The sequence below is a fragment of the Ciconia boyciana genome, chromosome 4 (genome assembly GCF_034638445.1).
Source record: "Ciconia boyciana chromosome 4, ASM3463844v1, whole genome shotgun sequence".
NCBI classification, from domain to species: Eukaryota; Metazoa; Chordata; class Aves; order Ciconiiformes; family Ciconiidae; genus Ciconia; species Ciconia boyciana.
Genome location: NC_132937.1, coordinates 94956823 through 94974734, shown reverse-complemented (window position 1 = coordinate 94974734; position 17912 = coordinate 94956823). Strand labels below are relative to the sequence as shown.

Here is a 17912-nt window from a genome sequence, read left to right as displayed (position 1 = left end):
TTCATTGCTTGTGCTGGGGAGGTAGCAGTAGCTGAGTGTTAATTCAATTGCTATTCATATTAATGCCATCTGTCCCTGCACAGGGAGTTCAGCTGAAATTCACCAGTAATTTGTGCCCCACTGGAGTTTGTTGTGGAAGGTGCTGAACAGAGAAGTCACCTGTACGGACCAGATGAAGGTAATTTTGTTTTATGGGAAGGCCTTTCTGATTAGCACATTTCTTTCAAAGAAAATGGCTATAAAGTCAAATTTCCATATGTGGGAAATATTTTATTAGTAATCAAAGGAATCAGGACAGAAATTAGAAGCCTAGTTATTCTACTCAGTATCTGTGTCAAATTAGGAATTAGAGGATGTCGTGTTTGTTCTGAAGAGCTTGCAAGGATACTAATCACTGGCTCTCCTGCTGTTGGAGTCAGAGCTCTGCTATTGTAGAGATGCAAAGAGCCACTACACACAACATCCTTTAAGCTAGCAGTGGGCTTGCCCTCGATGCAATGGCAATCACTGGTTTTCAAGTTCGATGGGTCTTTAATTCTTGAGATTCCTAAAGACAGACTTAGAATAATGCAGTGAAGCATTATTGGGAATAAAAGTAATCTTGGGAATAAAAGTAATTGCTGACCAAATGGTTACAAGACCTCTTACTAAGATTTCCCTGTGACTCTGGACGTTCAATATCCGCTTACATAGAGTATATGCAGTCACTGAGACTGGAAAAACATTCTGTTTTGAGGTGGCATTCAGCCACTTACATCCCACTGAAGTTGATGGAATTTAAGCAAGTACTTGTTGCTAAGCATGGGCACAAATTCACCATGAACAAGTGCATAAGTAGGCACAGAACAGTTCTCCTACAGTTACGAGTACTCCAAAGAAAGGCACTTTAAGGTGCTAATACACGTCTACTAAATAAAGAGCTCAACTAGATCCAACCAACCTTTTAAAAATAACCCCAGTTATTTTAAGTTATTGAAGTTGCTCTTCACAGGACATCCACCACATACTATAGGAAAGGTTCTCTATAATTAGAAGTATGTTTTCTGGCCAAAGGGAGGAGAAAAGGTTTTCCTAAAAATGGAGTTCACCCTTTGGGAAAGCAGGAATATCCAAAATACTTACAACAGAATCATGTGGCTTTCAGCGCAACTGCCTAAAAAGTGATCACACTATTTTTGCCAGCTGTGTTGCAGACTGCATTGCACAGTATCACAACGTCTATGGTTTTAATTAGAGCAGCAAGACTGAAGGCAGGAATTGTCTAGTGTAGATCATGCATATGAAAGCAGCAACAATTCTGTTTCAGACAATTTCAGCCCTTTGAAAAGCTGCTCTTGCGTGGCATTTTGGCGAAGCTTTTGTCTCATTTAAAACAAAGAGTATTTGTGTCTCACTGAAATGCTGTTTTCTCTCAAGGGTATCTGTTGAGAGCACGCTTACAAACAAACATTACTGCTTCACAAGAGGAGACTTTGACATCCTCTGCTCTCCAGCCCAGCGGAGGATATTCATTCTGTTCTTCCGCTGCTGCCGCAGGGCCAGCCACTGCTGGCAACGGAGGCTCACAATCCAGCAGGCCATTGCTTTCTCCTCAAAACGCACCCCAACTATGGACCTGGATCTCTAATACTAGCCTTTCCACAGGTGGGATTCTTATTCCCCTCCTAAAGTAGTACTGAAAATGCAGCAGTTAATTTCAGATTACCAAAAAGGTGAAATTAATCAGTTCTGAGATTGTGATTGTCAGGGAATTCAAAAGAGTAATGACTCTTTTGAGAAAGAGAAAAGCAGCCAACAAACATATTCAGATATGTTGAACTCTGGACACTTTCCCTCTTTCCACCATGCTGATCCAAGCATATTTTGTCATGGAAACTCCAGCAGGCATGGCTAGAGAAAGAAAAAGGTGCTCTTTTTCAGATGGCGCTCCCATTAAAGATGAAATTTTAACAGTAAACGAAATGGAATAAATGAAATATTTAGATTTAGAGCAGAATATAAAGCATTGATAGGACTTTGTGTCTTCTCTGTCTGGAGAAGTTACTACTTTTGATTTATGTGAAACATATCTAGGATCTAGACGTGATTTATACATATTGTCCCCAATCTGTATAAATGAAGAGCTTCCAGAAAGAGTAGCGGGAGAGAACACAAGCCTTTAGTAATAATTATTGCTCTGTTTCTGACCCATCGGTCTAGGCATGTGCATACCATGAGCATTAGTACTGTAGGATGGTGTTGGATTCATAGAGGCTTACACAGTGGAGTTGCTACCTCTAGAAAAACAAATTTTAAATGGCTTCTGCTACTACACTTACCAACCCACATGTGCAGAGGAACACTCCAGCAGTCAGGGAATTGGAACGAACACCAGTGACTGTTTCAGTCCTCTTCAAAACTGGAAATTTCAAGCAAAAATCTGCTCTTCTCAAATTTTACGCCTTCTAGGCTATACACAGATAGGGCCAGAACATTTGAATATAACTTTCAAGGCATAGTTCAGTCTTCACAGTTCTCATTATCTTTGCACAATCAGTCAAGACCAATTTCAGTTTTTTCTTCACAGAGCTGAGGATTTTGAACAGCCTGTACTAGCTAGCTTCCCCCTCTTTCTTCATGGTCAAGATTAAAAAGGGTTGTGTGCTGCAAGCTTTCCTTGGAGATTTGATAATTTCAGTGAATCTATCATTTTACAGAGTATTTAGTTGTGTTCTTGCAACATACTAAAAAGTAGAAAACAGCTGCCCCCCTGCTAAATACTTCTTAAACAATAATCCATGATCTTACTGTGCCTGGTAAGATCATGGAGCAGATCCTCCTGGAAAACATGTCAAAACATATAGAAGGCAGGGAGCTGAGGAGAGACAGCCAACATGACAAGTTATGGCTGACTGATCTAGTGGTCTTCTACAATGGAGTGGCTGCATCAGCAGACAGGGGAAGAGCTATGGATGTCATCTATCTGGAATTCTGTAAGGCCTTTGACACAGTCCCCCACAACGTCATTCTCTCTAAATTGGAGAGATATGGATTTGATGGGTGGACTGTTAGATGGATAAGGAACTGGCTGAAGAGTTACAGTCAATGGCTCAATGTCCAAGTGGAAACCAGTAACCGGTGGTGTCCCTCGAGGGTCCATCCTAGGACCAATACTATTTAATATCTTCATTAATGACACAGACAGGGGGATCTACTGCACCCTCAGCAAGTTTGCAGCTGACACCAAGTTGAGTGGTGCAGTTCATTCACTAGAGGGAAGGGATGCCATCCAGATGGACCTTGACAGGCTTGGAGCAGTGGGCCTGTGCAAATCCCATGAAGTTCAACAAGGCCAAGCGCAAGGTCCTGCACCTGGGTTGGGGCAGTCCCCTAGCCTTGACGGTAGGAAGGCTCTACAGAGGGATCTGGACAGGCTGGATTGATGGGCCAAGGACAGCCAGCCAACTCTTTGGCATAAGGTTAATAAAATGGTTTAAAGTGTGGGAAAAACATCTTTAAATTAAAATTGTCCTGCAGTATGTTTAAACAGAGCTGCTTGGCAAGTAGTTTGATTTTTTTTCTTGCCCTGAAAATATCTGACAACTTCAAGAGTAAGTTGCTCTCAGTCAATTTCAGTTTTTAGGTGAAACACCAAAAATGTAAAAATATTGCAGAAAATGTAACTGCAAGGTCACAGAGTACTGAGTAGATGCTGATTTTAGTATGTCACTTGCTTTATCTCCATCTTAGACAGACCTGATGTGCCGTTACTGTTTAGTTACTTAAAGTATGTTAATTCTTGAAACAAATTTAATAGGCATCTTTCTATCTTAATTACCCAGTTCAACAAAGGAAAGCAGTAAACAGTAATTAAAGCATATAACAGAAGCTGGAGACCTGGTTTTGTAGTCTTAAACTCTTATTAACTATTTTGCTTCAATTTGCAAGTAATTTTATCTCCATGTGACTTGTTTTCCTATCACAAGAGGAGGGACATACCATACTTACAAAATATTTTCTGTGTTTACTTGGGTATAAAATGTGGCTATGCTGTTTCTTTAAATCCAGGGCAGGACACTAGCCAAGAGAAGGCTAGGTATGTTTAGACAAAAGTCCAAACCCAAAACAACAGGATAAAGAAGTCAGGGACAATGCTATTTACTCTCTATTTATATAATTCATTGCCTTTTGCCTAAATAAATATTCTGTTGAAATGGGAAGTCCTTAAACACCTTCAGAAATTATATTTAAACTCCACCTACTTGTACCTTCCTATAAGGGGAATAAAGGTGCGGAAGGCGAGGGGCTTTCCTCAGCGGAAGAAGAATGAGTTTTGCAGCTGGTTCAGTTTAATCTGTTACATGTCTTATTTAGTTACTTATGCTGTACACTTCACAGTGGATCAGCATTTCTAGTTGTGTATGAAGTAGGCTTCATTCTCTGTTCCAAGTTAAAATCAGCATTATTCCCAATGATGCCCACAGCAGCTGCAATGCAGCATGAGCAAACAAAGAACAAAATGCAGTAATTGAAACCATTCTTTCCTAGTAAAAAGACCCAGAATTTTCTCTGATTTTTGCCCTTGTTATTAATGGCTTGTCCCTGCCACTCCCATGTTTCTCTAAAAGACTCAGTAATTCAGAAGGAGTAGATTTAATTATTCACCATTGAGGGGTAAAAAAATAAACGGCTACCAGTAAGGACTCTTGAAACTCAGGAAAAAAAAAAAGTTTAATTAGCATATAGGCACAACACCCTGCCTGATATGCCTTACTAACAATACAAAGCAATAACCTCAGGTCAAAAGGTAAGTTACGATACATGCAAAAACATCTGGATTGTGCACTAAGTAACATGTTAGATATAGGTACATCTGTCAAATAAACATACATCTATTCTCCTAAAGAACAAAACTTCAGAGACTATTTCAAAAGTAAAGGTACAACAAAACAACCATAGTTGAGCAGCGTATTGGACACAAAGCATCCTACACAGAGACATTAGACCTTTGGAGGCAAAAACTGTAACAGGCAAATAGCTGAGAGCCAGATCCCCAAATACTTACTTATGAAAAGCTCTCAGTGAAGCCTAAGGTATTATCAGAATGAGGTCTGAAGGATTTTGCCCTTAATGAATAACAATTATGAGTGGGTAAAAATGTCTCTATCGGTGAGAATTTTAAATCATATATCTAAGTTGAATGTTGCTGATAGGAGTGAAAGGAGGAAGGACTGAATATCGATACAAATAGAACAATGTTTTTGTAAAACCCTTAAAATAAATAATGATTATGAAGGAAAATTTGGGATAATGAACATGTCCTGAAATCAAAATCAACATGGTTAAAGTTAATAAATACTTTAAATAGTTAAGTTCTTTTTTATCCTACAGAACAATAATCAGTATTAAGAACTAGGAAAGCAGAAAGAGGACGGAGACCTCTTCCTTACTTTTAAATAAGGGTGATCAGTCCCAGTATCATCTCTCACTATTAAGCTACGTGTTCGTGTGTTACAGGACTAGCCAAAAGGAAGGGACAGAATATACACTTACTGCCACTGTAAATTCACTGTAAATTCAGTTCTATTTTTTCTTCCACATGATGACTAATCATGGGCTCAGTCCACTAACAATACTGGTGAATTTAGTGGGGAGAGGAGAGAGACGCGGGGAGTGAAGGCTGGGGTGAAGGCAACTCTAACCCCGTATCAGCGTGTGACGAGTGCTCTCTGTCACATGGAAGGGGACGTGTCTGTGCTGCTGCCCAGGTTCCCAGATAACTACGGGCTGAATCCAGGCTGCTACTTATGCAATAAAAAATACTGCAAAACTCCCCTCGGACTTTGCTGGCAAATGTGCCCACTGCTGAACCAGTGGGTGAAATATGCTATCCCCATTGCAGCTAGCCAGCCCGTACACCCTGAGGCGTTTTTGTCTGGAGAGTGCCGAAGGCAGCAGCCCCTCCAACGTGAGAACTGGTGCCGCATCTGACCAGCACAGCAGGGCTGAGGAGCTAAGAAAGGCAAGTAATAGGCGCTTCAGCCCTTCTCTTTCTTACAAATCCTGAATCAGCTGGGCTTGTTCAGCTCCAGTTGCAGAAAAGCAAGTCTGCGCAGCTTCCACGGCGTAAAAGCTATAATGGACAAGATCCTAAAAGACAGCAAGATCCAAATGACAAAGTCCTCACTTGGAGACATCCTTCCTAAAACACCAGAGGCAAACAGTGGGTGTTTTATGACTGGGATTTCCATGTCTGTCTATTATATGGCTGTGGTGGAGTGGCACAGAGAAGCTGGTAGCAAGGAGCTCCACAGTCCCTGTGCGCTGTACAGGGAGATCACTGCACTAGCTGGTTATATAGATGTACTAGGCAAAGCCTCACATAGAGCAGGTTGCTGCTGCCTACTAAGTATTGCCATAGCTCAAACACTGCAGCAGTACTGTAGCAGAGGCACTCGGGCCACTCGCACGTGAAGTACACAACCCGGCTGCGGGGCAGACACACCGCTCTACACGCACTGCGTAGCACTTCTGCAGAACAGCTGTTTCCAGCTCTGGGTAGGGTTGCAACACTGGCTAGGGTTGTGGATAACAAGATGCACGCTCATTTCTTTGAGCAGTCACCTCCTATATTTTAATGAACGCATTGTATACCCAACCAAAAAGATTAATGTTAGTCATCAGCAAATCAAACATTACTGTGACCATAACCTTTTTTTTGGGGTTTGGTTTGTTTTTTTTTTTTGTTGCTCTGAACACAAATCAAGTATGTAGTTACTCTAGTGATTCTAATCTAAATTGTGCCACTGACCCAAGAGGTAACTTTTGGCATATAAATAGTATATGCTTTTCCAGAGGGGCTGAACTACCACATTGTCTACTGATTTTAAGATATGGATGCTCAGCACCTTTGAAAAAATCCATGTCTAATCCTTTGTCTTCCTCTCTGTCCATCTGTAATACTGTAGCACGAGCACAGCACTACCCCTCTGTATTGCAAGCGTTAAAATGCACGGAACGCTTTGAAACTCTGAAGAACCGATACACACACATAAAGTACAAAACAACAAACTGTGAAAAGAGTAAGAAGAATTGTACCCTGTAACCCTAAGAACATCAAGGAAGTTTGGTAAAATGGGTACAGGCAGATAAAGCAGCTGTTAATAGCACACAACAGAGATGCCAATTGACACTGACAGTTGTTACACATTTTCTTTGTTAAGAGAGAAACAATAAAACCAAGTTAAGAAATAACTTTTTGGACCACTTTTTCCCTGTTTCTTCATTACTTCAAAGTGTTTTGTGAAACTACCGTATGGTAACTGCTTTTGTACAGAAAATACACAGTAAGTTGGTTTTGTGGTCCAAATAAACCATGCTTTTTTTTTTTTTCATATCATGCATTGGGATGCAATCAGCTTCTTGTCTGTCATTTGTGAAAAGAACAAGCACGTTTTTTACAACAAAAAGCTTCTATAAGTAACATTTTCTGTGTTCATTTCTACAGCAATCATTAGCCAGAACTATTTAAAATGTTTCTGGAATTCCCTTTTTTGTTGCTGTCTGCTTTTCTAATTGAGGAATTTTCCAGTATTTGTGACTTTCCTCATGCATTTATTTACAAAGAGATAGTCCTTGTGGTGAAGAACCTTAATGAAATTTACAGTTGCTAAGGTACATTTATAAATGCTAGCAGTTACACTCAGACAGAACGAATGGAATTTATTGTGCAGCTCTGGGCTGGGCCAGCAATATAATTAAAGTGCAAATAAAGACAAAAACCACAAGCCAGGCAGATCCGTTTTTCATTGCCAGTGTTAAGAAGCATCATGACTGTGGTAAGAAATGTCAGATCAAATAGGCCTAGGTCACAATCTGTTTTAAACATCTATCTCCCTGAGAGGATTTAAGGGAGGTATACAGTGATATAGCCCTATTTCTTCAACTGGCTGAATATCATTGGAAAAGTAAGGACACTTTTCCAGCCAATTTTTTTCAACAGTGCTAATATCTGCATTTTATACTATGACACACTTTACAGCATGCATTTGAGCTCACTTTCCATGCAGCTACAACAGGCCACTCTTGATCAGGAAAATTTAGGAAGTACCAACTAGCTGTAGAAATGCCATCTATCTACCTAGTATGTCACAAAAGCATAGGCTTTGAAAACATTTACAAACAGCACATTTTCTTAAACATATGCCCATATGCAAATGATAATTAGTAGCTCAGATAAAAATATACAGTTTGTGTTTGCTGGCATTCAAAGTCTGCCAGTGACTGAACAATTTTAGAGCTAAGTGCCGACTGGCTGAACAAAAAACCAGACATTTTTCAATGATTCAGTTTCAACAGACTGATTCCATGTAAAAAGAAACTGTCACTCCAACTCGTAGTGTTCATTGCTGATCACTACCCATTGCCAGACCAGACATGTATTTCTCTCCACAGTGTGTCCAGAAAGTGCTCTGTAGCCTGACTTGTCAGAGAAGCTGCAGGAGGTGCAGAAAAATAAAGTGCCTTTTCCAGGGCTGTGTGCAACATGACTAACCATCTCATTCACTCTATGTCCAGATATCTTGAGTCTCAGGTATAGCTCCTAACCTTGTATTTCCCAGCTGAAGCTTGCAAGGCTGGCAACTATTTACAGCTATTCAACTAGTTCATTTGCTTTCCATGCTGTAAATACTCTCATTGTGTAGTAATGAAAAAATATTTACAATTAATTTATAGGTAAAATCAATCACTTTAGAAAAGGCTGTCAAGACATTTAAAGAAGGTAACATTTTATAAAGGGTAGCATTAAATGTATAGCAAGTATTTTGAACAACTGCAGATCTGAAGATACTAGATGCTACCTTAATGTCACTCCAAGATAGTAGATGACTGTTAAGATCCTGTTTTTTCAATGAAGTTAACATGATAGGAGGACACCACTACCATTACTGCCTGAGTGAATGCATAGTTAGCCATCAACCCAGACCACATCACAGCCATCTCATTTTGCTCATTTATCGTAATATACCTGAGTATATTACCACCATTTAAATCTGTCCCCTTAATGTGTCCCATAAGATGGCTACAATGAGTACCCGTTCACAGGAAAGTCTCCTATTTCCCATTGAATGCATAGTCCCTACTGCAAAACATTATCTTTGCAAAGCAGCAATCACTTAATCCAAGTAGGAAGCATCTTTGTCTTCCACCTCCAATGCTCATTTTTGTTGCCTGAGAGGGAAATGCTGTGAGGCTCTGTATCTCTTATTGGAAAAGAGAGCTTGCATTCTTCTCAATATTTCCCTTGCTGTCTTTAGGACTTGGCATGCATGATTTTGTTCATTGTACTAAAGCTTTTTGTGGACTCTGAGGCAAAGCTGGCTCTTCAGGCAGGGAGTCTGGGTTCAATCTTTAGGGAAAGCTCATACAAGGTATCTTCGTCTATGATGAGTGTCTTGTCAAGTAAATAGTGAGTGACCTGGAATGGAGAAAACACAGATGAACAGACTGTATGTTACTTCCACAAAAATTTCTCTGCTTTCCTTTTCCCCTTCAAGCCCATTTCGGATCCTGATATCCCCTCACATTGTTTTCTTGAGAAACACAACAGCCCATTTGAATGGTGTAAAGCTGCACCAGCAGTGCTCTAGGAATCAAGTTTGGCCTCTTAGGAATGGGCAAGTCCTTAGGCAGGTTACCCATGCCCACGTTGCTCTTCTGGATTCTGACAGGAAATCTCTGAAGGCACAGGCTGGCTTTGGGCAAATTTTCATCACTCTCATGAGGGACAAGGGGAGAAGAATTGCAGGATGCACACAGCATCAGCAGATGCTTGGTCCATCTCCTGGATTCTGGGATTCCCTGGGGAATTATGCTTCCAACTGAGCAGGGAGAACACATTTCCCTTTGAACCCATTCCCTTGTATCCCAGACCCATGAAGGCTGCAATCCCAAGAGAGCTTCCAGAGAAGGAGGAAAAAACTCGCTTCTGTATACAGTGTCAAATAAAGAGTTTCTGCCAGGGTGAGGGTATTACAGCCCCACAGTACCTGTCTGTATTTCTGTCTGTCCTCTCCTCTCTGTGTGTGGGAGCAGGATACATTGACTTTAGCTTTCACCAACAGCTGTATCTTACAACTAATTGCTACCACAGCTTTGATTTCATTAGTAGGTAACAGTGCCTGAGAAGAGCCTTACCTTCTGCTGATGCTCTATGCGGTAGGAGGTCTGCTGGAACTGGCGTATTTCCCTGATAATATGTGAGATCTTTCAAAAGAATACATGTATATGAGTAAGTACAACTGCATTTTGACTTCAGCTAAGCCACATAAGGCAAGAATTTTGCACCAAATTATGCGATTTATTCTGGGAGGAGAGAAGGGAAGGACAGCGATCATCTCCTAATGTTTTCCAAGGATTTCACTTTCCTAAATTAACCATTTATTGTTCAGTCAGCCTCAAGTGAACCACTTTGACTGTCCTCTCCCCATACTGATAACCTCTCTTCTCTTTGCTGCAATGTGTAGCCATAAGAAGGGCATTAAGCTGAGATTAGAAGAGAAATTTCCATGCTTCCCTCTGAGGAGTTGTTACAAAACAACATTACATTGTAGTTGGAGAGAAGATCAACTTTAAAATGCTTTTTTAGATACACCCTAGCACACTTGAAAAGAAAATTGTGATTACTGCTTTCTGGCGAATCACTAAATTCCTTTAATTTTGGTTATTTCAAAAAGTCTTTTGTAGCTCCTTCACAAGCTTCAGACAGCTGCTTTTTCTGCCTATCACTTCTCAAAAAAAAAACCTGGAGGCAAATTCACCCTGTAAAAATACTCAGTTTACCAGAAGGTGGTGATAGAAGACTGGGTCAAGTAATTGCTTTCAAATAGCTACCTGTCTTGCATGTGTCAATATACTTGTATGTCTTAGAAGTTAAATTCAAAGGAGTTGTAATTAAATCAATAATTAACTCACATAATTAAACACCTGTTGGGAAAGCATATCAGGAACTGAAAATTACCATTCTCATTTTGGAAAAATTGACAAGGCCTTCCTCAGTGAAGTTTGGTGTTCCTTCTTCAATGAATGCCAGGTCCGTCAGGTACATTCCAAGGTAGGGAACGGCAGGTGGGTTACAACTGTGAAACAAGAAATCAGCATATTTGCCTGTAGCTAAATTTACAAACTAATTTTTTTATAATTCACACAAACTCTTTATTACTTAACGTATTTCTAATCAATGGGTTACATTCATTTCTAAGACAAACAGCTTCTCTGACTTCACTTGAGTTGTATTTGCTCTGCCCATGACAAATTGAATGTATTCTGTCCAATATCTAATATTAATGGGAGATAACCTTTAGAGAACTCAGAGAACACCTTCAAGCATATTTCAGTCCTGCCTGTCTGAAATAGATCCTACACACAATCCCTGAAATAGATCCTACACACAAGCCAATAATGCACGTAGACGTGCTTCTGCACAGTTGGTGTTCTGCAGTTGTGTAAGCATCCTAGTATAGCAAGGGTACACGTATGCATGTGTGTGTGACTGTGTGCGTGCGCATGTGGAGACATATACACATATATATGTACATACCTGCATATATATACACATAATTATGCATACATACATGCATATATATATACATACTTATACATACATACATGTATGTATATATGCATGTATGTACATATGTATATGTGTGTGTATGTACGTATATACCATTCTGTCAAAGTTTATTCAGGCCTTCTCAACAGTGAACACAAAAGAGAAAGAGGACGACAGACAGGCAGCAAAGATGATCTGGAAAACTGTGAATACAGACCCTAGAGAATAGGGATTTTCTTTTCTTGAAGGGACAGCAGGAATGGGATAATGATTGTTGCTCCCCTAATGCAATAAGCACTGCTCCATGCTCACTGATTCTTGCCTCAGCAGAAATAGTAGCAAACTTGGTTTTCTGAAGCTCTGGCATAAGAAAAATGCAGGGTGATGGCTGTACTGTTAACTTAGACAGACTGCTGACTATGCTTAGCAGTGCACTTCATTCTGGGTATTTTTTATATTATGAGGGTGATTGTTCTACACAGGCAAGCAATACATTAACTGAAAGGTGTATAAAAGTACCTGTTCACATATTGTGAGTAAAAACATTTTAAAAAAAGTGATTAGCTCCCCAACAATATTTTTAAAGTAAAAATTTACTAACTTGAACTACGTATATTTTGAAACATTTCAGCAATTATTCTTGCTTCTCTCAAAATCATTTAAGGTAGTCGTACCACTCAATCCTGGAAAGCCTACTTCTAATTACAGAACGTGCAAAAATACAGGGTCTGTATGCATACAGTCGGAGTCAATACATAAACTGTACAACCCTTGCCACAGGATATTTTGGATACCAAAATTACATACGGTCAAACACTATCTGGCAAATTGATTAAAGAAAAAATTATTCAAGGACTGCTGTAAAAAAACCCAGGCTGTTTTCCAGGATGGCAGACTACAGGAGGCTGTGAGGGTATAGGAGAGGAAATATCACTGTGCATTTGACCTGTTTCTACGTTCCTCTTGTCAGCTACTGGCCACTGTCAGAAACAAGATAAAGGGGTGAATGGATCTTTGATCTGACTCAAGCTTATTCGTAAGTCCTAAACTTCTCATCTGGAACAAGGACTCTTTGGAATCCTGTTTTTGAATAAGAACTTCTATTTATAAACCTGGCTTCACACTTATTGAAAAAGTTTATCAGTGTAAGTTAAACCCCAACAGGGAACGTTCACACAGAATAATAGTTTAATTTGTTTCAGTAATTCTCTGGAGATACTATATTTATCTATCAGGAATACTAAATCATGGGATATTCTTCAAAACAATAATGCCAAATAGAATAAAACTAGAATTTTAAAGGTTATTAGGTAAAAATATTATCCAATATTATATTAATTATTAAAGTTAATTGAAGCCAATTCATCTTTAACATGTACTTTCCACTGCTTATAACAAAACACATTTGTATGGTGTAGGGAAGCATACTTTTTGAGCGTTTCTCTAAGATTTTTAAATCTTCCTTCAGATGATACAGTCTTCTGAAGCTTGTCCATGAGAGCTTTTGTCTAGAAGGAAAATGCATTACAAATGTCATTGCTGTTGCACATAAATGACTGGGATTAGATTTTAGAAAAGGTGTCATTCACTTCGCATCTTCACCCCATTTTCAAAAGTAATAACATAAGCATTAGGCATTTAACTTCATCGTAGTTCCTAGTGTATTTCTGAAAATGGAGATTAGCCTGCATTAAAGATTTTCCTTTGAGAGATACACAGAACCTGTATCTATGCCAATATTATTAGACTGCAAATTCAGGAAAAAACACAAGTTCATTAAATTAATGGTCAGTAATTCAGCTTACTGTGTATACAATAATATTAGAGACTTGATCTTACACGTTGCTGAGATCCTCAGCTGCGTTTACTGAAATTAGTGACAGTAAAGGTTGTTTACTGTCTTGCAGCTTGCACTAAGCTGGTTTTGTCTCCAAGTTTCTGATAAAAGCTGAGTCAGCAAAACTGCCACCTTAGAATTCTGGAGGGCAGACTTCAGCCTATTTAGCAGACTGGTTGACAGAGTCCCCTGGGAGGCAGCCCCAATGGGCAAAGGAGTCCAGGAAGGCTGGACATTCTTTAAGGAGGAAGTCCTAAAGGCGCAAGAGCAGGCTGTCTCCAGGTGCCGAAAGACAAGCCGGTGGGGAAGAAGACCGGCCTGGCTGAATAGAGAGCTCTGGCTCGAGCTCAGGAAAAAGAGGAGAGTCTACAACCTCTGGAAGAAGGGGCAGGCAACTCAGGAGGACTACAAAGGTGTAGCGAGGCTGTGCAGGGAGAAAATTAGAAGGGCCAAAGCTGAGCTAGAGCTCAATCTGGCTACTGCCGTAAAAGACAACAAAAAATACTTCTTCAGATACATTAGCAGCAAAAGGAGAGCTAAGGAGAATCTCCAGCCCCCAGTAGATGGGGGAGGGAACACAGTGACCAAGGATGAGGAAAAGGCTGAGGTACTTAATGCCTTCTTTGCCTCAGTCTTTAATAGCAGGGCCAATAGTTCTCTGGGTACCCAGCCCCCCGAGTTGGAAGATAGGGACGGGGACCAGAATGGAGCCCCCATAATCCAGGGGGAAATGGTTAGTGACCTGCTGCACCACTTAGACACTCACAAGTCTATGGGGCCTGATGAGATCCACCCGAGAGTACTGAAGGAACTGGCAGAAGTGCTCACCAAGCCCCTTTCCATCATTTACCAGCAGTCCTGGCTAACTGGGGAGGTCTCTGCTGACTGGAGATTAGCAAATGTGACACTCATCTTCAAGAAGGGCCGGAAGGAGGACCCGGGGAACTACAGGCCTGTCAGCCTGACCTCGGTACCGGGGAAGCTGATGGAGCAGATCATCCTGAGTGCCATCACACGGCGTGTAGAGAATAACCAAGGGATCAAGCCCAGCCAGCATGGGTTCAGGAAAGGCAGGTCCTGCTTGACCAACCTGATCTCCTTCTATGGCAAGGTGACCCACCTAGTGGATGAGGGAAAGGCTGTGGATGTTGTCTATCTAGACTTCAGTAAAGCCTTTGACACAGTTTCCCACAGCATTCTCCTGGAGAAACTGGCTGCTCATGGCTTGGACGGGTGTACTCTTCGCTGGGTAAAGAACTGGCTGGATGGCCGGGCCCAAAGAGTGGTGGTGAAGGGAGTTTACTCCAGTTGGCGGCCGGTCACAAGCGGTGTTCCCCAGGGCTCTGTGCTGGGGCCAGTTCTGTTTAATATCTTTATCAATGATCTGGATGAGGGGATCGAGTGCACCCTCAGTAAGTTTGCAGATGACACCAAGTTGTGCGGGAGTGTTGATCTGCTTGAGGGTAGGAAGGCTCTACAGAGGGACCTGGACAGGCTGGATCGATGGGCCGAGGTCAATTGTATGGGGTTCAACAAGGACAAGTGCAAGGTCCTGCACTTGGGCCACAGCAACCCCATGCAATGCTACAGGCTTGGGGAAGAGTGGCTGGAAAGCTGCCTGGCAGAGAAGGACCTGGGCGTGCTGGTTGACAGCCGACTGAATATGAGCCAGCAGCGTGCCCAGGTGGCCAAGAAAGCCAATGGCATCCTGGCTTGTATCAGAAATAGTGTGGCCAGCAGGAGTAGGGAAGTGATCGTGCCCCTGTACTCGGCACTGGTGAGGCTGCACCTCGAATGCTGTGTTCAGTTTTGGGCCCCCCACTACAAGAGAGACCTTGAGGTGCTGGAGCGTGTCCAGAGAAGGGCAACGAAGCTGGGGAAGGGTCTGGAGCACAAGTCTGATGGGGAGCGGCTGAGGGAACTGGGGTTGTTCAGCCTGAAGAAAAGGAGGCTGAGGGGAGACCTTATGGCTCTCTACAACTACCTGAAAGGAGGTTGTAGCGAGGTGGGGGTCGGTCTCTTCTCCCAGGTAACAAGTGATAGGACGAGAGGAAATGGCCTCAAGTTGTGCCAGGGGAGGTTTAGACTGGATATTAGGAAATTTTACTTCACTGAAAGGGTTATCAAGCATTGGCACAGGCTGCCCAGGGAAGTGGTTGAGTTGCCATCCGTGGAAGTATTTAAAGACGTTTGGATGAGGTGCTTAGGGACATGGTGTAGTGGTGGACTTGGTAGTGTTAGGTTTACGGTTGGACTCGATGATCTTAAAGGTCTTTTCCAACCTATACGATTCTGTGATTCTGTGATTCTATGTATTTGAAAATATATTACTGTCTTACACAAATTACTTTCAGTGGGCATCATCAGAGCCTGGTTACTTCGTAAGAAAAATAAATTTGCTTTTCAGTCTATTTATGCTATAGACTTGAGACAGGATAGAGCATCATGAGGAATTTGTCGTATTTGAAACTGAGTTTCCAATTAAGAGAAGGCTGTAGGCAGAAGCAGACACTTTCTTTTTCTTCTAAATATCAGGCTGATTAAATGCTCAGATTACAATTCCAATAAATACTGGGGAACTGTGCAACACCATTAATCTGGTTTTTTTTTTTAATCGAGAAGTTTAAAAATCAAACAAACTCTAAACATAAAACTTTTGGAGGTAAACTCTTATATAACAGTTTGTACTGAAAGGGGTTTTAGCTTATTTTTAAATAAACGAACACAGCACCAGCTATAAAGCATCTGAGAAAAAGCTGACTGGAGAAAGAAGGCAGTGCAGTCAGAATGTATTCTAAGTGGATTTCATTGCTTGGGCTGCTTGAGTGCTTTGCAAAAGCTTCAGAAACAAACACAGGAGGAAATGCAATGATAAAAGCCCACTTTTTGCATGTCAGTTAGCCAGATCTAGAAAGGGCAATCTGAAATCTTCCAATTAGGTGGAGTAAACCCTGTATCCAAATACTGCCTAACTTACAAGTGACTGGCTCTGTCCTACTGACCTTGTTGCTCTGTTATTCCACCATACTAAAATAATAACTTTTTTTTTCAAGTAGCAGAAAGCTGAGATTTAAATCATTCAACTGATTTCTCCAAACCACTTAAAACAAAGAACATAAAATCATAGAATCATAGAACATCTCGAGTTGGAAGGGACCCATAAGGATCATCAAGTCTAACTCCCTATAAAAGACTGGATACTGTTCATCCCGGCTAGTCTTTTTTTTTTGTGTCTTATTTTTGTTATTGGCAGCCATTCTCACAAGCTCAGCCATGCTGCTGACAGTCTCAGCAGCAATGTAAGGGTTAAAGGGAGATACTCCATCTAAACTTAGGCACCTAAATGAGAAAGAGGTCTGGTTGTCTACGGTCTCTTACTGGGTAGCAAAAAACTCAGCACCTTGAAAGGAAATGCTGACCTCTCTACCGACTTTCTGCACTGGCAGAGAAATATGGCTCCTATTTTAGGCACCTGAGCTGACTATATTTATAGCTAGTAACCACCTAGATGTGTACCTCTGAAAATATCTAAATTTAGTTTTCTCCAATATTTCAGTACTTCAGGCTCAAGTCATAGGCTTAGGCACCTGCTAATTCCATTGAAATCAGTTTGTTCCTACAGATATTTAATTAATGATACCAAAAAAAGGGTAAGCTAAATACTAAATACTTTGACATGAAATACCAGTACCACTTGGTGTTTTCAGCAAATAGTCAAGAGTATTGTAAAAGTAGAAATATTTATGGGAAGACTCCTATCTCAACATGTTTTCTGAGCACACTGACCAGTGAAATCTAGAAACCATACTGTAATCATATCTTTCTTACCTGTTTGGATACTTTACCCCAAGTTTTCTTAAGTCTGTAGATTGCACTTCTGTTCAAGGCTGACGTGATTTCTAACACACCATTATAATTGTGCATACATCGACAGATATCAGCTACTGCTACCCACTTTTCAATTGAGTTAGCCCGGGAGCTGACATCAGCGTAATTCATTATTTGGGAGGCAACAAGGTTACTCATCTGACCAAACAAAGAGGAAGAAATTTAGGACATTTAAATATAATCCCTTTCAACATATAATTATTGAATGAACAAGGCAGAAAAAACTGACGCACAACAGAATGCATGGCTCTTAATAAAATCAGAGAAACAGTGTTGTAGGGAAGTGGGGGTGAATGACAATATGAAAGAAAGGTAAGCGATGCAATGGGCAGTATCTCCAAGCCAACAGTAATAAAACTGATTGGGAAGTCTCTCAGTAAAATTCAAGGAAAATTATGAAGAGCAAAGATATAGTTGGGTATACAAAGGGCATTCATTACATGGAATCGGTGTTATATTTTCACTCTCTGGAGAAGATTTAGTTTCTTCTGTAAGCAACAAGGCATTGTAGTACAGTTTCAAATGTTCTACTCTATTAAATTGTCATTAAAATGCTGAGTACCAATTCTTGAAAACTAGAATTTTCATGTGCTTTGA

The 17912-nt window shown here is 40.8% G+C and overlaps 1 protein-coding gene across 3 annotated transcripts in view; it reads right to left on the bottom strand.

The window, feature by feature from the left end:
• Nucleotides 1-4707: 4707 nt before the first annotated feature.
• The window catches only part of RASGRF2 (Ras protein specific guanine nucleotide releasing factor 2), a 154601-nt gene continuing 141396 nt past the window's right edge, over nt 4708-17912 (bottom strand). For all 3 annotated transcript variants that reach the window (XM_072860670.1, XM_072860668.1, XM_072860669.1), the window contains 5 exons: nt 17256-17453; nt 13019-13098; nt 11000-11117; nt 10177-10245; nt 4708-9457 (listed from right to left, as the gene is read on the bottom strand). In XM_072860670.1, the coding sequence (XP_072716771.1) occupies nt 9365-9457; nt 10177-10245; nt 11000-11117; nt 13019-13098; nt 17256-17453 (558 nt within the window). In that variant the 3' untranslated portion in view covers nt 4708-9364. The remainder of the gene's footprint in view (nt 9458-10176; nt 10246-10999; nt 11118-13018; nt 13099-17255; nt 17454-17912) is intronic.